This window comes from Kogia breviceps, chromosome 19, assembly GCF_026419965.1.
Source record: "Kogia breviceps isolate mKogBre1 chromosome 19, mKogBre1 haplotype 1, whole genome shotgun sequence".
Classification (NCBI taxonomy): domain Eukaryota; kingdom Metazoa; phylum Chordata; class Mammalia; order Artiodactyla; family Physeteridae; genus Kogia; species Kogia breviceps.
In genome coordinates this window covers 39,063,474-39,087,171 of record NC_081328.1, presented here as the reverse complement: position 1 = coordinate 39,087,171, position 23,698 = coordinate 39,063,474, and the positions used below count along the sequence as shown (strand labels likewise).

The following is a 23,698-nucleotide window of genomic DNA, read 5'->3' as shown; positions in this document are numbered from 1 at the left end:
TTGAGTGGAGGCCTCCCTCCCGGGGCCTTTCCGGGGGGGCCTTTGCAAGCCGCGGTGTCTGGGGTCAGATAAGCTACCTAAGGGGGGTTGGGGCGCAGACACTCCCACCCCCACAGGCCTCCCCTTCCACAGTTGGCTCCATTATCACTTTCTCTTCAGTTCGCTCCGTGGGGATGATCGTCAACACTTAACGGGCCGCGGCTGCCGGCCCCGGGCCGTGGGTGGTGATAATTCACAGACCGCGGCGCCCACTCGGCTGGCTCCCCCTCCCCCCGCGCCGAGCACCCTGGAGACGAGCGGGTGCTGGAGATACGCGCCGCCTCCCCCTGCAGAGATGCAGCTCCAGATTAGCGCGCTCCCGGCTCGGAGGCTGCCTCCCCTCCCGCCCACCCCCGCCAGCCCCGCGCCGGGCCCCTGCGCCTCTCCCAGCTGGCTGCGAGCCCCTCTCCCCTCGCTTTGAGCCCTGAAGAAACCTTGTCATAGGCTCTTGCTCCCCGCCCCCGCCCCGGGCCTGGGCGACAGCCCCTGGATTCCCGATGCCAATGGGGCCAAATGCGGAGACTGTCCTCCTCTCGCCCCAGCCTCCCTCCCAGGCTCAGGCCGACCGTTTGAAAACGCAGGGACAGGGGGATGGTGCCACCTGCTGGTGTCTGGGAAGAGGCCAGGGGAGGAAGGACCGTTGTGAGGCTCCTGCAGCTTCCCCGCCATCTTCCATCCAGAGGGCTTGAGAATGGTCTGGGCGCTGGCGCTCAGCTGCCACCTTGGAGACTGCTTATAGCAGCAGCTGATAAGGAGAGGCAGGGACCAAAGTTCTCCCCCGCCCCCGGTAATTCCTGCCCCATCTTCTCCCAAGACCTCAAGTTCTCTAGTCTTCTGAGAGGCACTGAAAATATTGGGGTGCGGATGGCACCCTTAAAACCACAGAAATGGGAGCAGACTGGCAACTTCAAGCTACACCTTACAGCACCAGCTACGCGGGAGGAGAGGAACGAAACGACTCCAGCGGTCCCCATGACCCAGGAGCTGTTCCAGCAAATTTATGAAAAAAAATGTTTTATTCAAAAACACTGTTTACACAAACGTGTAGCCTTTGTACAAAGAACAAAAGAATCCTGCTTCCCGTCCCCACCTTCCTTGAGAGATGTTTCAACCTGGGACTCCTTCTGGGACCCCTTCCACTGTCAGCTGCCCCTGGCTGCGTGTGGCAGCTTCAGAGGGAGAAGCGTGTGAGGCTGGGAGCGAGGTCTTTGCAGACCACAGCCAGTTATGCAACTGTGATGAGGCCTATTCCAGGTTCTACCTCCCGGCAGAGTGGGCCTCGATCAGCTTTTACCCCTCCCTCCAAACTCCACAGGCGAGCTGCAAGCCCCTGACGCCGCCTCTTGCTGCAGGTTTTTTCCAGGAGGGGTTAGGGGATCAACACTGCAAGTCCTGGGCCTCCTGTTCACCACATCCTAGACCGGTCCCTCCCCCCCACCCCCCACCTCTTCCATAAGTAAGCAAGGTTGCAGACAGAGAGGCGAGGAAAGAAGGCTGGGGCCAGATGGAGGGAAGGGGATATGGGGTGGAAAGAGCAGGAATGTGGGCAGCAGCATTATACACTTGAAGCTGGAGCCCCCTGGCTGGGGACCAAGAGGCCAAGAAACTCCATCCTCAGAGCAGCTCTGACAGGCCCGATGCAAAAGACCCATTTCTGCCATGTTAGGGACAAGACTGCGGATGGCCTAGATAAGCTCTCAGTTCACAAAAAGCCTGGAGTCCATAGTCATTAGATAAAGTATAAAATATCACTCAAAACTGGTCTCTTTATTCTTGCAACCTCCCTCCTGAGGGGAAGAACCAAGAGACCAACATGTATGTTGCTCTGTACGAGAGCAGATGCACGTATATATATGCACACACACACACTTGGGAGGCGAAGCATCTAACTCAGGAGTAAAACTTGAGCTTAGAGACATTACCTGTCTCCTTTCCCTTCTTGAATAATTCCATTCAAATAGCTACTGAGCAGACAAAGGCTCTGGCAGGAATAGGTTTGCCTGCCTGGCATACCTGCAACTACAGAAGCAGCTCAGTCTCTTCCGCAACCGACAGACCCAGTGGGCTCTTGGAATGCCTCCATCTGAAGAAAAAGGCAGCCACATACCTAGGACTGCAAAGGCGAGGTGGGCACACCTCGTACACAAACGTGCGCATATGCATGTGGACATGTGCTGCCTGCAAAGGCATCAATATGCACAGCGATACAGAAACAAAATCACAATGAATATGAACCCTGCACGTTTCCAAAGAGAAGTGCAGGGTTCAAACAAACATTCACGAGAGCGAGCCTCTGGCAGAGGTGAAGAGACCAGTAGGCGGGGAGAGGCGGGGGTCCAGACTGTCCATAGGGCGGCGTAAGAGTTCCTCCACGTGCCGGGCCACATCCATGGTCTCATCCAGGTCGAATTCTCCGTCCTGCTCGAGGACGGGGTCAGGGCTGGTAGAGAGAGAGAGGGACACCAGAGGGAGCTGGCATGCCTCACAGCCCCAAGCTCCTGGGGGACAGCGTCCAGCCTGCTCCCCACTCAGACCAGAGTCTCATGAGAGCGGGACCCGCTCTGGCTAGACTCCCACACCCCAAGTTGAATGTCAGTCACTGGCTTGTTGGGAGACACTCCAGTTCTAGTCTCATCGCTCACAACCTCATCGAGCGATCTCAGGGGAATGAGGTAGTTGGGGGAATGAGCTGCCCATGAAACCCCAGGCACCATGCACTGAGCACCTCTGAAGGCCTGGGCCTTGCAACCACGTTACACCAACCCTCACAGCCACCCATGAGGCAGGTATTTCATTTACTCCGCTTCATAGAGGAGGAAACTGAGACTCAATCATGTTAGGAAACTTGTTCAGGGCCACCTCGTTGGCAGGTGGAGTCAGGACTGGAATTCCGGCCTCTGTGACTCCCAAGCCTGTGGTCGGCCCACGGCAGCAGGCCACCCACAGCTTGGAAGAGAATTAATTCTCTTCTCTGGGAACTCCAGAGAGGAGTAATTGATACCCTGTTCCCACACAACTCCTAAGAACCAACTACCCCATCCATAGCTACCCTGTATCAAGCCCTTATAACAGTCTCATCTGTGCTAAATGCTCTACCTGCACTCTTCTCACTTAATCCTGACCCCAGTCCCACGTGGTAGGTCTTCTTGCCCACCTTTTACAGATGAGGAGACTGAGCATCAGAGAGGCTCAATAATTTCCCCAGGGTCACACAGCTAGCCAGCACCAGAGCAAGGACTCTGCTACACGGAGTTTCAAAATGCTCTATGCTTTGCATTGGCTGATCTCACCCACCCAGCACCTGGGCATGTGCCGGAGCCTGGCCTGGCCTGGGTGGTCTCAGACCTAGAGGAGCTCTGGATTCCTCGCCCACCAGCCCTCCGGCTGCCCAGTTCCTCCCCACGGAGCCCCAGGAGAACACAACCTACTTCTGTGGGTACATGTTATAATGAGCCTGGGGGCACACGGCCGGGGAGGGGGCCTGGTCCATGTAGGTGGCGCTGCCCCCGGCAGAGTCCGCAGAGGCGCTCACAAACCTGCGAGAGGAAGCAGAGCACAGCCTCAGCGCGGAGGGGCTCAGGGGCCACCTTCGTGTCTTTGTCACGTGCGGAAGGACAGAGTGCCCGCTGAGCCTGGGGCTCTGGCCGCAGGAGCGGGGGCCCTGGGTACCGACGCCCTGGTGATCAAGCCCAGCTCCCTCCCCAGGAGGGGCGCCGGCAGTGAGGGGTGAGGAGAGCCAGGTTGGAGGGGGGGGGGTGAGAGGAGAAGAGAGGCAGCAAGAGACCAGAGCTGGACCTGGGACACTTACTCAGGGACCACTTGCTTGATCTGTGGCTTCACGTATCCGTCCACTGCTTTAGCTGCCGAGGGCAGGGGGAATGGTGATGAGAACCGAAGTCTCTGGGAGCTCCCAGGGGAGTGGAAACCCGCCTATGCAGTCTGCCTCCCTCCACATTACCAGGGGGCCTCAGCAGGGATGAAATTTCCCACAGACTCCCAATAAACACCACCCAGGCCCTGGCTTCAGTCTCATCCCTTCTCCTGCTTCCTTTTCTGACCTGTTTGCTCTCTCTCTCCTCACCCCCACCCCTGCCAAGGAAACAGAATCAACACCAAGGAACCAACCCAACCAATTGACTCGGGACAGGTTGAAGAGGAAAAACCTGTCATTTGTTTCCTACACTCAACTTGAGGGTAGGTTCGAGGGTGGAGAGTGGTGAGGGCAGCTGATCAAGATGGGAGTCGTGCACTATCTGTGGGTTTGCATTATGGCTCCTCCCCCAGCACTGCAGCCTCTTCCTCCAAGGGCACAGAAGTGAGTCCCACTCAGTGTTTTGCTTTGCAGGGAAGAAAGCCGGGTCAGAGGTTTTGCTTTCCCTTTCTTCCGTTGTGAGCCCTGAAATCCTCTCCACGTGCCTTGCACCATCCCATGGACAAACACCCACAGGGGAAACGGCCCCTCGGCTCTTCTTGGGGCGTCCCCACTGCCTAGCCCCGGGGGTATCTGGGCAGGACGCACCGAGCACAGGAGTATAGTACTTGGAGAAGACCTCATCCTTGGGCCGGTCGGGAAACACGTAGATGAGATAGCTCAGGTCCCCCAGCCGGTCGGCCAGGGACCGGATAGAGAAATCCCGCGTGGTGAACGGCTTCAGATTCCACAGGTTACGGTCAGCTGTGAAAAGGCCAAGCTCATTCTCACAACCCACCACCCTCGGGAGGAGGATCACAGCTGCGGGGCTTCGGGGCAGGCTTGCAGAGACGTCGGGGCTTTTACTAGCCTGTACTGCACCCCCACCCCTGTGCTCCCCGGCATAGGGCAAGGAAATGACCGTGGGCAAGCAGATACCAACAAGGCTGCGTCAGGGCAGAGAAGGACTCGCCCGGCTGTTCTGGAGTCCAGGAGGCCGGTGATATTAGGTTCTCCCACGTGGCAAACAACAGACAGGGAATGTGCATCTGAGCAGCACTCCTCCCACCCTCCAAGCTCAGTTCCCATCTTTCCCACCGGATACCCTCTAAGGAGGCAGGCCTGATGGAGAACAGGGAACAAGGAAATGGAAGACAGGGCCACCGGGTCTAGAGCGTGGGCACGTAGGGAACTCACGAGAGTCAAACTTCCAGGCAATGGTGATGCCCCCTATTTCTGAGTCGCTAAAGCGCAACAAGAAGGTGCCGTCGGGCTTGTTGATGAGCAGGTCATGGGCCTGTTGCTTATTCACAAAGCCTAGGATGGCCCTGGGTGCATCAAGCATACAGTGTCACTGCTGGCAGCAGCCACTGTCCCCTGAGCCCATGACCTCCCAGACCCCATTCCTCACCCGTCATTCCAATGGGGCTTGTGATGTTTCTTCAGCACCTCCATGACCCCATCGAACCACTGCCAGAAGGTGTAGTTCCAGCCTGGCAAGTTCTCCTGAGAGCCCCCAGGAAACCCCAAGTCAGGGCTTGTGCCCCCGTCGTCACGGGTGGTTCAGGGAACGCTCAGTGCCCTTTTGTCCTCACCCAGACCTTCTCCCAGTTCCTCATCTGACTTGCCCCACACTCCAGCAAACTGCCACAGGCCCTGCTCATATCCTAGGGAACCAGAGAGTACATCGGCCTCTTGCCTCGCAGACACAGGGGTCCGGGACAGTCCCACGGGGTTGGGGGGCGGAGGTGCAAAGAATTGTCCAAGCTGGCTGAGACCTCCAAAGTCATTCCTGCCCAACCCCTTCGCTTTACAGATGGGAAAAGCGCAGCACGGAGGAGGGAAGGGGCCTGGCAAATTAGTTAACACATCGAGGACTAGAGCCCAGGGACCCTGACTCCCAGCTCCGGGTTCCTTCCTTCGTCCTGCTTCGGCTCCCATGGCTGCCTGCATTCCTTGGGGTACTAGCCCCTGTCTCTCCTGGTTGTAGAAGAGGGGGGATGGGGGTAGAGAGGGGCCACTGACCAGGGGCAGTAACCTGCGTGTGAGGTGGGGGAATGGTGGCAGGCTGGTCCCAGGCAGGCAGCGGGCAGTGTCCCTCACCCTGTTGAACTGGGACCAGGACACGGACATGCCGTTGTAGTCCTCAAGGTGGCTGCTACTGCTGTTGAACAGCTTCTGCGCCAGGAACACGAGGTTCTCCTTGGTCAGGCCCCGGTTGCTCTGCACTTCGGCCTTGAATTTCATGTTGAGCGCCTCGCACAGCTGCGGCCACAGGACTTTGTCAGGCACTGCAAACGGCACCCTGCCCTGAAGGGGAGAGAAGAAAGGGAAAAAAAGGCAGATTGAGGGAGTAGGAGATATTTACACACGCACAGATACAGATGCCAAGAGACAAAGGGGACTGAGAAAGATCCAGAAAAGGAGACAAAAATGCAAGGGAAAGAAAGGCTGGGGGCAGGGGCAGAGGGGTGGGCATACAGGGATGGAGACCCAGACCAGGACCCTGGGGAGAAAGATCAGGAACCAGAGCCCCAAGACCACGCTCACAGACCTAGGAGACCCCAGTCCTGTGACCCGGAGCCCAGACAGAGCCTAGGGCACGCCGAGGGCAGGGTGTTCACACCATCTGCCCCCTGACCTCTGGTCTGACCCTAGGGTTCGGGAAGACCACTCAGCAGGGGCCCTGGGAAACTCCGAGGGGCCAAGGCGAGGGTCTCGCGGGGACTCACCGGCTCAGCAAAGGCATTGTCCCATAGCACCGTGGCCGTAGCATTGTGGTCCTGGCTGCCGTGAACGATGACAACCACAGGAAGGGAGAGGGTCTACGGGAACCCAGGGAATGAGGGGTGAGGGCATATGACCACCGTCTTGACCTCCTCTTGGGGGAGACTCCCAACCCTCATTCCTCAAGCCCCTCCCAGCAAAACCAAACCAAAAACAAACAAAAAACACAACATATTTCTTCTTGGCCCGTTGCCTAAATTCTGCGGGCTGGTGCCAGATTATAACCTCGCAAATGGGCACCAGCAGGGTGAAATTAGGTTTCCTGAGAGCATCACGGGGTAACTGGACTACGTCTGCGTGAGGATTCAAGTCTCTGGCTTTCCCAAGGCAGCCAGGCGGCCTGCAAGGGGACGGGGGAGCCGGGTCTCACCTTCACCTGGAACACAAGCTCATTGCTGCCAACGCTGAACTGAGACTCAAACAGGACCGTGAACTTCTCCTCCGTCACGGACTCTGCGCCTCGCCGGTCAGCGCGCTTGATCCTCTTTAGCGACTGCAGGGCGGGAGGTCAGAGGGGAACGAGGAGAAAGCCGCTGGTTATGAGGACTCGGCTCTGGGTGGGCCTCCCTCCATGGGCGGGGCCCTGTCCTCACCATGTTCCGGAAGTGGGCGCTGAGGGTGCCTGTGGCCTGGTGATACTCCATCACACAACAGTTGTTCAAGATCTCCCCGCTGCACTCACTGCGAAGCAGAGAGGAACCCATCTCCACTGGGCCCAGGCCGGGAGCACCATCCTGTCTGCACCCTGGACCCAGACTTCTCCAGGAAGCCCTGCCAGCAGCCCCTGCCCCTCCCCTAAGAGCATTTCTCAGAGTGTCCCTGGGCTCACTTTCTCATCAACCTGAGAGCACCTGAGCAAAGTCTCCAAGGGTGGGGCCTGTGTCTCTATCATTAAAATTCCTTGGGTATCAAGATTGATGTGGGGACTACTGAGCCTGCATGCCACAACTACTGAAGCCTATGTGCCTAGAGCCCGTGCTCCATGGCACAGAAGCCACCGCTATGAGAGGCCTGTGCACCGCAGCGAAGGGTAGGTAGCCCCCACTCTCCGCGACTAGAGAAAGCCCGCGGGCAGCAACAAAGACACAACGTAGCCAATAAATAAATAAATAAATAAATAAATAAATAAATAAATTTAAGATTGATGTGGGGGCCTTCGGCAGTTTCTAGCGCACTTGAGATAAAAATCATGACCACAGCCTACAAAGATTCCCGAGATCAACCCCTGCCCGCCTCCCTGGCCTCACTCAGGACAAGTGAGTCCACTGCCTTGTCTGTTTGCTGAAGACGTACGCTCAGTGCCTGCCTCGGGACTTCTGTACTTGCCCTTCCTATCTCCCCAAACACTCTTGACCTTCTCATTCAGGTCTCCACTCAAATATATCCTCAGAAAGGCCCTCCTTGACTACCCATGTACTGCAGGCGCTGTGATATAGCTTTATTTTAATTTTCTGTGTCGAGGTTGGGCAGGGACAGAGCCAAGGTCCGTGTGGATCACAGCTGTGTCTCAGTGCTCAGCACGGGTCCTGCGACACCCAGAAGCGAAATCCTTGTTGATTTACTATGTGTGCGAAGTGTGTGCCAGGACAGACAGAGTGAACTGGAGCGACACGGGACCGCATCGCAATGCAGGACAAAGAGTTTCAGGGAGGGAGACCATGCTGTCCCCATCACCCAGGACGCCTGCTGTAGAATAAAGAGGCTGAGCTGAGGGAGGAGCAGATGGGAGCAGGGCGACGTACTTGCGGGTGTTCTCGTTCTTGAGCAGCGACTTGGCCTGCTGCTCACTGATGATGGTGGCCTTCACCTGGGGGGGGTTCATGTGCACGTTCAGCTTCCCACCCACCAGCAGGCGCACGGTGGCTGCAAACTTGGTCTGGGTCTTCAGGACCTGAGGGGGCTGCTTCTCGATGATGAACGTGCTGCGGGGACACAAGTGACCAGGTGACGCCTCAGGGGACAGCGCTCCGGTCCCTCCCTCCGCGTGGGGAGGCCGCCTCGCGCGGGGCACGGCAGGCGAAAGAAGGGCTTGCGGCACGGCCCCCGGTCCCGGGGGGGCCACTGAGAGTCGGGGGAGCTGGCAGGAGGGGAGGCAGTGAGATGAACTCGGCAGCTGGAACGGGCTGCAGGGAACAGGCCCAGCCAGCGTCCACGAGAGAAACTGGGCAGGGTCAACAGCACAGCAAGAGGCCACAGCGACAGGCGACGGGAGGGATGGGAAGAGGGTGTGAGGCAGAGCCGGAAGGGTTTCAGCCAGAGCGCCCTGTCTGTAAAGACCCTGCTGCCCGCGACCCAGGCCGACCGGAGGGGCCCTGGGTGTGGCCAAGAGGCAGCAAGCACCTGGTCACCAGGGCTGAGATGATGTCTGTGATGGTGGCGTTGACCTCAGCCAGCATCTCCTCCACGGGGCCGGGGATGGGCAGCTGCTGGCAGAGGTGCTCAGCTCTGCGGATCTGCTGTCGGTTCTGCCAGATGATCTCCGCCAACTTCTCACACCTGCACAGGAGCCCCGAGGCCGAAGGGAAGGACAAAGCCTTCACCGGCTTCCTCCAGGCCAGAAGCCAGAAGGCCCCCAGGCTGGGGAGAAGGCCCAGACCCAGCTCCACCCCCAGGAAGGCTCAGCGCCTGAGCCGCCTGGCCTATCCACTGAGCGGAGCACGGCTGCCCTGCCTTCCAGAAACACAAAGAAGCACACAGGAGCGACCCTGACTTGGGTCCAACCAGCCTGAGCGTCACCCGGCACACCTGGCCCCACCCCACTCCCTCACCCACGGACGCCCCTCCCGGGGAAGGTGGCACAGGACGGGGGCACCAAAGTCTGCAGCAGGAACCAGACCACCGGTGAAATAAGACCTGTGCCCCGACAGAGGGAGCCCGCTGCTCACGAAAACGCGGGAACAGGACAGCAGCCGGTGGCACCGCGCCGAGCCCCTGCTGCCCCCGCCCGGCCCCCCACACCCATTACCAGGACTGTAGCACGTCCAGGCTGCCCTCGGGGGGCCCTCCGTTCCCCGCCAGCTGCTGCCGCCGCTTCCACTGGATCAGCTCGTCATCCAGAATGATGGTCTGCTGCTTCCGCAGCAGCTGCAGGGTCTTCTGGTGCTTCTCGGCCAGATCCTGAGGGGCGGGCGGCGGGGGAGCAGCCCTTCTGGGCTCTCAGAACAGCCCCGCAGGGCCTCCCCTCACCCCTTGCCGACCCGCTCTGCCCTGCGTGCCCACACAGCGGGGAAGGCTCTGGCCTCCTGCTCTGCTGGGTCCCGCTCTCCTCCTGGCTCTCTCCCTCTCTCAGCTCCCCGGGACGGAACGGCTCGGCTCTCGGGGTGTCACCTCCACGACCGCGAGGGGAGCGACGCACAGCCACTCACCACGCGGTACTGCTGCAGTGTCTGGGCCTCGCGCTGCAGCCAGGCCTCCAGGGACACCTGCTTCTGCTGGAGGGCCGTCTCCCGGCTCAGACGCTCCTGGGGGTTCAGCTGCGCCAGCTGGGAAAACTGAGCTGGAGGAGGGGACAGGACACCCACGACCATGATCTCCTCGGGTCTAGCAGGGAGCCCGGCAGAACCGCACTCACCTGTTCTGGAGGGGACACAGCTGACAAGTGGCCAGTCAGGGCTCCACAGCCATGGCACCCAAAGATGAGTGGGCTCCGTCCCCTGGCCCCCCGATTCTGAGCTCCCCTTGGGGAGTGGGGAGACGGAAGCTTGGGGTACAGCTGAGGAGGAGCCAGCCCATGGCCTCCCCGCTCACCCAGCCCTCCTCTCCCCACACGGGGTCCGGCTTAGAGCCACCCTGCCTGGTCTGAAGTGTGTCCTCGCCGTTTAAAAGGTGGGTGAACTCGGGCAAATCACCTCACTCTCCTAGGCCTCAGCCTCCCCAGGCGTAAAACGGGAGAATCACGGCACCTGCCTCAGCGGCTGCTGTGACATTAAATAAACAGTGATACAGAAAGTGCTCAGGAAGCTGAGCGTGGCACCACCAGCTCCAGGTGAGTCAGTCCTCATGGTCAGTGGGTTACAGGACGGGACTCAAGGCTGCTGGAGCAGCTCTCGGCCCCAACCTCACAGGACAAAGCCTCATCGGGAAGGCCCTGCTCCGCGGGGCTGAGCGCAGCCGCCTCTCCTCGGGGAAGGGGGCGGTTTCTCCACGTGCTGCAGGGGCCTGACATGTTTGTCCAGGTTGGGTCACTGTGAGCTCAGCAGACCGACCGGAAGAGGGAGAGAGACAGAGTGTCCAGGGCCGCTGGGGACACGAAAGCAGCAAGATTCTCTCAAGAGAGGGAGGCAGCTTCTCCCCACACCAGCTGTCAGGCATCTCATCGATGGCAGGAATAAGGGAACGAGGCCTCACTGACGTCCTTCTCAAAAACTCTGTTATAGAATACTTAAGACCTAGGCAAGTACTGATAGAAAGGATGATACAAGGCACACCTGTGTATCAAGAAGCCAGCTTAAGAAAGTAAACATTTCCACAGTTAAGCACCTGTACACCCTCCCCTGCCGGCATCCCCATCCCTCCCTCCACAGGCAATCGCCATCCTAGATGCTGGCGTTCCTACCCCCACCAACAGGCTTTTGGAACGTCCCACGGTCCTTACTGGGTCCTTACTGGGGCTGAGTCAAGAAGATGAGAGCGTCAGTCAGCAGGTCTTGGTCAAGTTCCTGGCAGGCCTCTCAGGGCCATGTCACACTGACCGAGGCCCTGCCCTATGGACGCACAAAAGCAACTAAGGACACACTCAAGCAACCCTGGACAGCCAGGAAAGCCCAGAACTAGAAGAGAACTGAGAAATATGGCTCTGACGTGACTGCGGGGGACTGAGCAGGTAAGGAACATAGCAGAATAATCTGGGGAGCCACCTCGGAGTCCTGCCACCCACAGGGAGGTGGTGGGGAGCCCAACACCAGGCCCAGCCTCCTTATGCAAGTGACCCACTTAGGTCTCTCCTGGCCAATTGGAGAAGCTTCTGGGAAGGACGCCAGGAGACTTGAGGCAACTGTCTGCTCCACTGGAGGGAGCTGAGACTTCCCTTGCACACACAGATCAGTAGTCTGTGCTTCTGATGGGGGCACTTGATAAATGAGACTGAACTGACATTGCACGATGGGGACAGACCCAAACCAGAATCGAAACCCAACCTCACAAATAGGAAACAGAAAACCCCAGAATAGGATCATCAGTACTGTCAACCAGTCAACGGCCTTGGGTAGAAATAATAGCCTGAAATGTCCTGCTCCCTAATCTAGCAGGAGGGCCTTCCCTTCTTTCAGGGCAGTCTGGGATGGATTCAGATCTGAAGAAGAGCTGCTAGAATTATCCCCCCAACATTTACTCAACACCTGCTACGATTCAGGCAATGTGCTAGTCTCAGGGTACAGAAAACACTGTCAGGGCAAGGTAGGAGGAAAGCTTAAGTACTTAAATTAAAATAGAATCTTAAAAAATTTAAACAATTAAAAGGAAGAACAGAGGAACAAATACTGAAAAGGAACAAAACAAAATAAATATTAACATGTGGACCTCAATTGCTATTGCATTAAATATTAATGGACTAAACACCTTAATTAAAAGCAAAGATTGTCAGAATAAATAAAAAAGCTGGACTCAACTATATGCTGTCTACATTTCAAATTTTTAAAAGCATGGATAAAAATATATTTTAATTTAAAAACAGAATGAGAAGGCTGGAGGAGTAATACTAATATCTGATAAAGTAGACTTCAAGGCAAAGAGTGTTACCAGAGATCAAGAAAGATATTCCATAAGTATTAAGGTGTCAATCAATCAGAATGACATAACAATTCTAAATGTGTATGCATCTAATAACAAAGCTTCAAAAGTACATAGAAGTAATATTTACATATATAATTGGAAAATTACACAATACTATAGGAGATTCTGATACCTCTCTTTCAACATCTGATAGAACAATTAGGCAAAAAAAATCAATAAAGATATATCAGTGATTCTCAAAGTGTGAACCAGGGATCCCTGAAGGGTTCCTAAGACCCTTATAGGAGGTCCACCAAGCCAAAACTATTTTCATAAAGTCATAGGACCTTACTTATCTTTTTTTCTCTTATTCACTTATAAGCATACAGCAGAGTTTTCTTGAGGTTACAAGATATGTAATGTTACAACAGATTGAAAGCCAGCTCCAGCTATCTCCTATTAAGCCTAACATTAAAGAGATTTGTAAAAATGTAAAGCAATGCCACTCTACTCACTAAATTTGGTGTGGGTTTTTTTAACTTTATTATGTTAACATTATATATTATGTTATATATGTTAACATTATTGAATTTGTTATTGCTACTTTAAAATAAAACAACTTCAGAACATACATTTAAGTCCACAAAATACATTCACCAACACAGAGCATATGCTGGGGCATAGAACAAGTCTCAATAAATTTACAAGAAGAGATCATATAGAGTATGTTCTCTGACAACAGTGGAATTCAACAATGAAATGAAAATGAAATCAATAATGATATGACATCTAGAAAAACACAGAATATTTGGAAATTTAACAATATACTTCTAAATAGTGTATGGGTAAAATAATTAATCAGAAGAGAAATTAGATCATATTTCAAATTGAATGATAATGAGTATACAGCATATCCAAAATGATGAGATGCAGCTAAAGCACGAATGAGAGGGAAATTGATAGCTCTGAATATATACATTAGAAAAGAAGAAAGGTCTAAAATCAATGACCTAAGGTTCTACCTTAAGACACCAGAAATAGAAGAGTGAAGGAAAAGGCAGTTTGATACTTCTTGTTCTCACTAGGATGGGGTGGTACAGCTCTGGGGTCAATTTGAAGTGAAGGAAGATGAGCCACATTTCAAGACTCTTAAAAGTGTACCTGGGGCGAGTTTCTTCTGAGTTAATTTTTCTTTCCCTACACCCTTATCATGGCAGCCACTAGCAAAATATAGACCTAGGAGACAGGAGAATTTTCCACTGTCACCTCCTCCTCCCATCTTTACCTCCTATTAGGCTCAAGAAGGGGCATTCCTGGAGTTCCACCTCTCCCCAGCCTGGTTCAACCAGCGGACTCCCAACCTAAGTCCTCCCTTTGACTGGGGAACACTTTGTCCATATTCATTCATTCATTGAGATATTCACTGAATATTGGTTAAAATATAGTTTGGTTAAAATATAGATTTTATGACATATCTCTAGTTAAGATCCAGTTCTGCAACTTGCAAGAAACCCAGGCCAGGGCTTCTCTGGTGGCGCAGTGGTTAAGAATCCGCCTGTCAATGCAGGGGACACGGGTTTGAGCCCTGGTCCAGGAAGATCCCACATGCCGCGGAGCAACTAAGCCCACGTGCCACAACTACTGAGCCTGCGCTCTAGAGCCCGTGTGCCACAACTACTGAAGCCTGTGCACCTAGAGCCCGTGCTCCACAACAAGAGAAGCCACTGCAATGAGAAGCCTACGCACCACAACAAAGAGTAGCCCCGCTCTCTGCAACTAGAGAAGAGCCCACGCGCAGCAACAAAGACCCAATGCAGCCAAAAATAAATAAATAAAATAAATAAATTTAAGGGAAAAAAAAGAAACCCAGGTCAAATTATGTGTTCTCTTTGAACATCAGTTTTATCATCTGCAAAACAGGAATAATACAACTACCTATTTTTTAGGGCTGTTGTAAATGTTGTAGTGAATAATGCATGCAAAGCGTTTAGCTTGGAGCCTGGCCCATAGCAGGGGCTCCATCACTGGGAGCGTTACTCCTCCCAAGCTTTGGCTAAGGTTCTGGGGAGACAGACATGGATCTAGCCCCAACCCTGCAGGAGTTCACAAAGTGGTCTCACTCCCGTCCCCCAGACACACGCTGCCCTCCTACACCAGCCTCACCCTGGATCCTCAGGCTCTCTTGATACTGGATGATGAAGTACTCTTGAGTCTGCTGCAGCTTCTTCAGCTCATTCTCTGTGTCCTGTGTGACCAGTCGCAGCTCCTCAAGTGTCTGGTTGATCTGAAGGTGTTTCTGGGACATGGCATCAACCAGGATCCCAGAAGAAGAACTACCCTGGAGACATATCAGGGGAGAATGTGGGCAGCAGTGAGCTGGGCAGTGAGGATGGGAGAAAACCTCAGGCCCTGGGGAACGCCAATACTACAGACCCCAAATGCCAGATCTCGAATAAGAAGGAAGGGTACTCTGAGTCAGGAGGAGAGTCATTTGCCAGAATGGGGGTGGAGAGAGTAAAGGAAGAGAAACAGGTGACCTGGCAGACTATAGCATCTTCATAAAGCATGGAAGAAACTTCTATTGCAGTTCTAACCTCCACCAGAGTATCCCACACAGAGTCCATCTGAGTTCTCTCTGGAGAGACTAGAACTCAACATGTCCCAGGAGTTACCTGGGTTTTCCTACTAATGATGATGACCCCTCATTTCGTAGTCATTCACTGACCCGATGCCACGATGCCACCTGTGCTAGGTGCTGGGGACACAGTGGGGGACAAGGCTGTGTGAACACACATCATCTGTGTCCTCACTCAAGACCTTCTTGTGACTGAGGGAAAAGTGTGAACCGCTCACAGGTGGCATCCTGGAGACCCCAAATGAAGTGACAGGGGAGGCATCCACAAGGGCTTTGTGGATCCAGCCATTTAACTAACCTGGTCGGATCTACTCCTTCAACCAAGTCTTTGGGCCTTTCCAATGACCTGCTCTCAGAATAAAATCCAAACTCCTTCCACACCCTCCACGGCCCTAGCCGATAGCCTCTGCCTACCTTACCCGCAGCGCCACTGCTGCTCAAGCACACCAGCTACTTTCTGTTCCTGAATACATAAGCGTGTTCCTGCCTCAGGGCCTTTGTATTTGTTGTTCCATCACCCTGGAACATTCTGGCACCAAACCTTCCTGCTGGCACTTCCACTGGCACCTTTTCAGTGACCCTCTCTGATGAGCCAATTTAAAATAGGACCTCCCTTACTGAAGGTGTCTTGTTCTTGCATGTTCTTTCTTTCTTTTTTAAAATTTATTAATTTGTTTTTATTGTTGACCGTGTTGGATCTTCGTTGCTGCTCACGTGCTTTCTCTAGTTGCGGTGAGCGGGCTTCTCATTGTCGTGGCTTCTCTTCTTGCAGAGCACGGGCTCTAGAGCGCAGGCTCAGTAGTTGTGGTGCACGGCCTTAGTTGCTCCGCGGCATGTGGGATCTTCCCGGACCAGGGCTCGAACACGTGTCCCCTGCATTGGCAGGCGGATTCTTAACCACTGCACCACCAGGGAAGCCTGAATGTTCTTTCTTGTCTGCCTCCCTGCACTAGGATGTGAACTCCCTAAGGCCTAGCACCTTGTCTGTCTTGTGCACCACAAAATCCCCAAGGCCCAGGACATCAGAGGTGCTGAAGAACAGCTTGATGACTGGGAGAACAATTATTTCCTCCCAACCATGACAGCAGCTGCATCGCAGGCATTTCTTAATTGGAGCCGAATTCATTTGTACATTTACAGATAGCTCTGTAATTGCACCAAGTCAAGAGTTGTACCAGTTGACCCTTTGTGACCTGGCTTCTGCCCAGTTGGCTCCCTTCTCCCCAGTAGCACTGAATACTTACAGTTCTTCGAATGTCTTAAGGTAGCTCGTGCCTTCCTGCCCTCACATATACTGCTGGTATTTTTGACTAGAAAACTCATCCTGCCTCCTTCCTCCCTCTTTCCCCATTATAGTTTGGGCATCCTTTTCCTCAGGACACCTTCCCCTCCACCAGCCAGCCTGCTCCAGTCTGAGTTGGATCCTTTTTCCAAATAGGCCCGCTTAGCACTCAGCTCCCACCTAAAGAATCTATCATCGCCTGAATTCCCTTTAGGTGGAGACCAGGACTTTATCTGTTTTTCCTGTCCTAGTCCAGTGTCAGATGCACAGCAAGACCTCAGTAAATGTTTACTGAATGAACTCTCCAATTCTTGAAATCAGTGTCCACCACAAGTAAATAACAAATATGACTTCGCTCCAGGCACTAGTCTGTGGTCTTTACCTATGGGATATCATTTTACGAAATTCATTTTGCTTTATTGCAGATAATATACCATTGGTACCGTTGTCCAAGCAATGTCTGATGCCTTTATGATTTCAGAACATGGGAGACGAGGCCTGCTCTCGCTAGGCCTCACTTCTCTGAGCTTGCCGGGTTACTTCTTCTGACATAGACCTCGGCTCTGTTTCCCCTCATAGACCACACCAGAGGACATTTCTGCTTTTGTCTCCAGCCCCATTTATTGAATGACAAATCTTTTCCCTGGTGCTTTGTAATGCCATCGCTGACGTAGATTGCATCTCCTGATGTGTATGTGTGTTTTTAGGGCTTCCTTTTCTGTTTCATTTGTGTTGTCTATCCTTTGCCCACATAGTATCTCACAATAACCCTACAGGGTAGATATTATGACTGTCCTCATTTATAATAGAAAAAGACAGAGGCTCAGAGAGGTTAAGTAACTTGCTCAAGTCACACAGCTAGTAAGTAGTAGAGCCAGGGACTGAAGCTGGGGAGTGGGGGGCGGGTGTCAGTCTACACCTGCATGTGATACTGCCTCTCACACTTGCCCATGTCTTTTATTTCTTTGGTGCCTTCTCATGCCAGTATTTATAAAACATATAAAAGCAGGTAGAAGGACTTCCCAAAACCTCTCCCCCAACCCATGGGACACTCACATTGTTGGCTTCTCGGACCAGCCTTTGTTCATTGTACAGAATATGGCGGATGCAGCGCACCAGTTCCATGGGGCAACGGTCATACGTGTTCTGAAAGAATCCAACAGCAGCTGCCAGTGGCCATCCTCTGCTCCCACCATGACCATTGCAGTGCCACGCCCACCCCTTCCTCTCCTCCAGCCCCTGCCTCAGCTTCCCCTGGGAAGCCTCAGGAACTGTCCCCAGAACCTCTATCTCTCCTTGACTTGATTTCCCCTCGCAGATCTTCATATTTGGTTTGCAGTGCATTAGAAACAGTTTACAAAGCACTTCCCATCTGCCATCTCCTTTGACCTGTGCATCAGAGAAACCCTATGACATAAGCAGAAACTGTTATCCTCATTTCACAGATGAGAAAACTGATGCTCAGAGAGATTAAGTACTTGTCCAGAGGCAAGCAAGTGAGTGAGCAGATGACTCAAGACCCAGGGTATCTAATGCCAAGGTCACGGTACCTCCACTACAGTCCTGGCCCTGGGTTCCTATTTTGCTTCCCTCTTCCCATCAAGTTTCTCGTGGTTCCTGCCTCTTCTGGGACGGACTTTTTATTTTGCTGGCACCCTGCTGCTTGTATTTAAGAAGGGCTCTCTAAATAGTCAAGTGAGTTCCAACAAATGCTCAACTATGATTACCACCCTCAACCCTTTCCTGCTGCCACAAAAACTTCCCCTCTCCCCAATATTCCTTCCCCCCACATCCTCAGGTGAAGAAGAAGCTACACCTTACATCTAAAACCTTAATTCAAGGCTCCAGGACAACGCTGCTCCTCTTGCACGCCACTTCAGCAGGTCTTTGAAAAAGCCTTTAAAAGAGCCCCAAGAGGGATTTCTGGCTGCCTCGTTGCCTCATTTCTAGAATCTGCCAGTATTCCTTTCTCTGACAACAGAATCTTGACTTGCTCTACCCCCATCCCTTCTGCTTGATCTGCCCAGAATGCAGTTTCACCCATCCCCCTTCTCTTGGGGACAAACACGCCCCACCTCTTGCTTTGTAATATGCTAAGGGGAATCTGACAGGTCTAATTTAGAAAGAGGGGGTGGGGGAAATTGAAGCACAGAAAAGTTGCTGATAAGCTCAGGGTCATACGGTGAGTCAGTGGCCAAACCAGGAAAAAAACCAGGGGTTCTGGTGCTGGAAAGAGAAGGCGGACACTGCACTCTGCAGATGGCCCGGAGCTCACCTCCACCTGGAGCTGCGTGGCCTGGAGCTCATGCCCACCTGGAGCCTCGAGGCCCCAAGATCACACCCACCTGGAGCTGCGTGGCGTAGTGCCCCAGCTTGATCTTCAGTAAGAACCCATCTTCCCCCACTTGGTGCTCTGCCTTCTTCTGCAGCTCCTGCACCAGCCCCTCCAGGAGCTGGGTGGCCTGGGGTCGGTCCTGGGGACTGTCCAGGTCGATGGCATCCCTTGGGGCAGGGCAGGAGAGAGAAGCCTACCATGGCGCCTCCTTGGGCATGGAGGTCAGGCGCCAAGAGGGATGTGGAAATCCAAGGCTCGTGCCCACAAGACTTGTTCCTGGCAGCTCCACAGGCATCAGAGTCTAGAAACATTCCCTCTCCTCTCCCACACTCCCATCTCCCTGCTCCCCTTTCCCAAGGACGCCGCCCCTTCTGCACAGTGCGGGACAGACAGGACCAGAATCTCACCAAACCACAAAGAGGAGACCTAAAGGCCAAGGGGCTTGGATGGCACCAGGCAGGGGCACCTACCACGGCTGGCTCTCGATCCACTGCGCTAAGTAATGCCGGACCTCGATGGGGAAGTGCTGCCCATACAGCACCTGCATCTGGCGAAGTGCATCTCCCTGCAGCTGTTGGGCCTGGATCCAGCCCGCCATGTCCGTTCACCTAGCGAGAGCAGAGGGCTGAAGAGGCGCCTCCTTGTCATTGGCGAGGGCTGGGCCTGCCCCTGGCCCTGCCATGCCCACCCATCCCGGGACCGCGGTCAGGCCCGGCCCCTCCCCTCCCACAGACACGCCTTCCTGTGCGGGAAGAGAGAGGGTGAGGAGGGGAAGGCCGCCCTTCCCTCCAGCGAGGAGCCCGCTGAGGCTTGGGGAGGGGCTCCGAAAGTCAGGTGCCCTCCCCCTCTTCCTCTCCCCTCGCCCCACCGGGGCTTCCCCGGGGGGGAACAGCTAGAAACCGAAAGAGAAACTTGATGGCGGAGGCCCACGGGCCCTCTGGGGAGGGCTGCAAGAATCCCCCCACCCTGCTTCGAACCCCGAGTCCCCATTTCTGGGAACGGGGGATATTCCAGCCCAACGTTTGGGCAGCGCCACCGACGGTTCCCACTGGACGGTTCTGTCACCGTAAGCACGTGGCTGGGGTTAAGGAGAGAGGGCTGGGGAGACAGACACTCCCTCTCTTGGGCTGCGTCCCCCCAGCTGTGCCCCCAGGTCTCCCACTGTCCAGTCCGACAGCGCCCCCTGCCCTCTGCCGGCGAGGATGTCGTCCACCCTCGGCCCCCTCCCTCCATCAGCGTCCCGCGTCCCTCGTCTCTCGTCCGCGCTGCGCGCTGCGCCGATACTCCCTCTCGGTCCCGGGGACCGTCCCCTGCACCCCTCCGGCCGTCGGGCTCCGGGTCCTGCGGTGAGGGGGACGGGGCAGCAGCCAGGGGCCTCCAGCCAGGGGCCCCCTCTGCGCGCGCGCCGCCGGGGACGCGCGGCCGGGCGACCCACCTGGTCGCGCAGAGCCGTCCGGCTACGGGGCTGGCGCTCGCTCCCGGCCCGGGCTCCTGGCGGCGGCGGCGGCGGCGGAGGCGGCGGCGGCGGCTGTTACTACAGGAAGGAGCCGAGAGCAGCGATTTCCTCCTCAAAGGTCAGCTGCCTCTGATAGACCATACACAGCGCACGAGCTCTCGCCAACACCCCTCCCAGCCTCGGTCGCTCCCTCCCTGCCTCCGCCCTTGGTGGCTGGCTCCCCGGCGAGTGCACGGCGGCAGAGGCCGCGGCCGGGCCCCAGGCAGCGAGGCGGGGCTAGCGCCGAGCACAGGGGCTGCCCCAATGGCCGGGTCACCCGGGAGTCCCAGCCAGGCCTCGCCGGCGGCCGCGCGGAACTGCCGCGGACCGTGCTGAGCAAGAAGCGCAGGAGTGGCTGGAGGATGAGGGTGGGAGGGCTGGGAAATCCCGGGCTCCGGAAATTCCAAAGCAGGGCCTCAGTTTTCTCATCTGTAAAAAGGGAGGAGGGAAGGGTTGGACCAGCCTTCCAGCCCTGGCGTTTGTCATCTTTTGAGTCTCTAGATTTAAAAAGTTTAGTGTGTGTGTGCGCGTGTGTGTTTGTGTGGGTTGGGGACACAGCTTTTGTAATCTCAGAGACAAAGCGTATTGAGGGGGAAAGACTGGGGATTCTAAAGAAGGCAGCTCACCCAGGGGGCCCCACCGCCCCTCCTTCCATCACTCCTGCCACTGTGCACCCCCACCTGCAGTAGAAAAAAGAAAGAACCCTGGCAGGCAGATGTTTCAACCCCCTGCAATTATTCAGATAAGAAATGGAGTCCAGAGAGGGGAGGGGGCTTGCGTAGGGTCCCACAGTGGGCACAGGGCCTAGTCCGCAGACGATGGTCCATACATGATCCTGCCTCTCCACTCACCCCAGCCCAGTCACATCTGAGGCTGGTCCTGTCTTCGGAAAGTCCAGGGAGGGGTGTCTTGAATCCTCACAAGCTCAGGACTGCCTATATGCCTTGACAGAGCAGGGAACACCCTCCCTGAGCCTTGCCTGGGTCCCAACCCCCTCCCTGAGAGCCCCCCTATGGGGCCTGTGGAGTTGGGCAAGGCTGCGCTGGAAGCCTTCCATTCCCTTTACCCAGCTTCCCTCTCCTCTGGGGCTGCCCCCGTGCCTGGTAGCTGGTATTGGCAGCACCAAAGGAGGGGCCAGTCTGGCAGCCCACTCAGGGCCGGCTGGGCCAAGACCTCAGGTACTGGGGGCAATCATTCTCCTCTCCCTCCCTCCTACCCTAATTCCTTCTTGGATCTGCCCTTTTCTCTCCATTCCTTCCCCCGCTCCGTGTGGCCCCCCATCTTCTTACTGCTCACTACTTCCCCACTTTCATTCTTTCACTTCAGAGAAAACCCCAAATTTAAAGCTGCAGAAGCTGGATTGTCTCCCCTCCCCACCCCCGACACACTTCCATGTGTGGTCACGGTCTCAGTTGGCAAAACTGTAAAGGGGTTCAGGGGATTGGGGAAAACTTGCTCTAGGGAGGAGGAAGCACAATGCCTCTCCCTCTTTCCTTCCTCTACTCTGTGCAACGGATCTGGCAGGGGAGGGTCTGACACACAGCTAGGGGCTCACCTGGAGTGACAGCCAAGTGTCAGAGCTGGAAAAAAAAACCCTAAAGATGATTTTACAAGTGGGGAAACAGAGGCTGGAGAGGGGAAGTGACCCGGTCAGTGTCACGAGGACACAGTGGGTGGGCCCGATGTGGCACCTGTGCCCTCCAACCTCTCACTGTGAGCAGGTGGGTAAGTCAGTCAGTAGGAGCAGATTCCTTGAGTTTCCAAGTCCTCTGAGCCACATCTGGAAGGCAAAGGACCACCCTTGCCATGCAGCTGCATCTGGAAAGGGTGGGATGGGGATGCCAGCTTCAGAGTGGGGGCCCTGCCTGCTCACTTCCAGGCGGTCGCCTCTCCAGCCTCCTCCCCAGGGCCTGCTGGGGCCTGCTGCTCCAGCTGGCAGCCCCGCGCACCAAACATCTGGCTGGATGGGACTGGGCTTGGCTAGGGGGGTGGGTCCTCCTGGGTCCTAAAAAAAGCTAGCATTGGGGTGCCCGTGAACAAAACTGGAGGAATTGGCCTAAAAGGGTGTGCCCCGGGGCCTTCAGAGCTCTCACATGCCCCCCTCTGCCCCTTGTGTCCAGTGGCGACAGCTGTTTCCCTGCACCTCTGGATCTCTCCCCATTTGGCCTCTCTGTGAGGCCTTGAATTCGGGTGTCCTTTGTTGCATGTTTCTTCCTCTTGCTTTTTGATTCTCCATTTGATTCTTTCCCTCTAAGTCTCTGTCCGGGGTCTCTGATTCTGCCTGGGTTGCTCTCCATTTCTTTGTGCCTCTGTTCTCCTTTTGAGATGCACTAGGAGGGGAGGAGCTTTGGAGCTTTCCCAGGATGGGCAAAGGCCAACCAAGAGAGTGGAGGGGGGGAAGGGTGTCAGAGTTAGACTGGGGGCAGAGGTGACTGTGGTTAGGGCTCCGATAACACAACTACCCGGAACTGTCAAACTTGGGGTTTCTTTTTGCTTTTGGTCTCTGCTATTTCCCACCACAAAGCAAAGCACCTTGGTGGTTTTACGGGCCCCGACTATAGAGGACAAAACTGAGGCGTAGAGAATGGGGGGTTCGGGAAGATCAGAAACCTCCTCACGTCTAGACTGAGCTGGGGTCCCAGGCTGCTGCCCCTAACCGCCCCTCATCCCCAATGCCAAGTCACAGCCTTACATGGGGAATGAAGAAGGATTAAAAAAAATTCTCCCAGGAAGACATTCCCCAAAAGAAGACTGGCTGCATTTTAATAGGAATCATAATAATCCCTAGCCTAGTCTGTAGTTCACACTCTATGCACATATCTTGAACTGAATCATGGCATATTCATGTACCAACGTGGCTGAACTCTTCAACTCAATTGATCTTTGCAACAGCCTTGAAGGTAGGCAGAACCAGAATTTTCCCCTTTGATTAGTCCAGGAAAGAGTCCTGTCCACATCAGTCTGGCCAGTAAAATGCACAGCTGGCACCAGGATCCAAGTTGCCCGGCTCTGTGGGCTCTTCACTCTAGCCCATGGTTGTTTTGTGGCACCAAGGGTGGCGCCTCCATCGCTACGCTGGTCCCTGCCCCTGCTCTGTTGAATGAGGCGGTGTGACCTGTGTGTTACACAGAGGTGGGTTTGAGTTATACAGGAAGGGGATGGTGATTCCAAGTCCTGTTTCTGGCCCTTGGAGACCAGGTTAGCTGTGCAGGAGGCCCTGCTGATGCCCCTACTTTGGGGAGAACGGATTGAGGTCACCTTGACCTAACCGTCCCTGGGGGCAGGGGGAGATGGTACAGAGATGCCTTTGTCTCCTCTGCTCCAAGTCCCTTCTTCAAGGAGAGTTCCTGTTGTGTGGGAGCCAGAGGGGAGGTGGGGGATGAAGAGCCTTCCCGGGAAAGCTAGAGGTGTTCCAGGAAGTATCTCTGCGCCCCAGCAGAGGGGGGACGGCCAAAGCTGAAGCCCGTGGGCTCTTAAGCATCCTGCTTCACCCCCGCCCTGCCTCT

General features: G+C 55.1%; 1 protein-coding gene across 2 annotated transcripts; it reads right to left on the bottom strand.

Annotated features, from left to right (window-relative positions):
* Positions 1-1,036: 1,036 nt before the first annotated feature.
* STAT5A (signal transducer and activator of transcription 5A) lies at positions 1,037-20,545 on the bottom strand. Of its 2 annotated transcripts, none has more exons than XM_059048230.2 (19): positions 20,133-20,545; positions 19,168-19,305; positions 18,708-18,864; positions 17,419-17,508; positions 14,609-14,783; positions 10,102-10,232; positions 9,702-9,853; positions 9,077-9,232; positions 8,479-8,658; positions 7,330-7,417; positions 7,107-7,229; positions 6,682-6,774; positions 6,053-6,259; positions 5,361-5,455; positions 5,147-5,277; positions 4,559-4,714; positions 3,848-3,899; positions 3,468-3,575; positions 1,037-2,479 (listed from the first exon to the last, which is right to left on the bottom strand). In XM_059048230.2, exons 2-19 carry the CDS (start codon positions 19,293-19,295, stop codon positions 2,317-2,319), a joined length of 2,385 nt encoding a protein of 794 aa, XP_058904213.1. In that variant the 5' UTR covers positions 19,296-19,305; positions 20,133-20,545; the 3' UTR covers positions 1,037-2,316. The 2 variants fall into 2 exon arrangements, with proteins under 2 accessions (XP_058904213.1, XP_066877593.1); XM_067021492.1 differs by having other exon boundaries at positions 19,168-19,322; positions 20,133-20,234.
* Positions 20,546-23,698: the final 3,153 nt, after the last annotated feature.

Bases quoted from the DNA above. Each gene is read 5' to 3' on its own strand.
- STAT5A (XM_059048230.2), bottom strand. From the start codon at position 19,295: ATGGCGGGCTGGATCCAGGCCCAACAGCTGCAGGGAGATGCACTTCGC. The intron at 6,260-6,681 runs GTGAGTCCCCGC...TCTCCCCTTCAG, and splicing joins ACAATGCCTTTGCTGAGCCG to GGCAGGGTGCCGTTTGCAGT. The intron at 2,480-3,467 runs GTAGGTTGTGTT...TCTCTCTACCAG, and splicing joins TATAACATGTACCCACAGAA to CCCTGACCCCGTCCTCGAGC.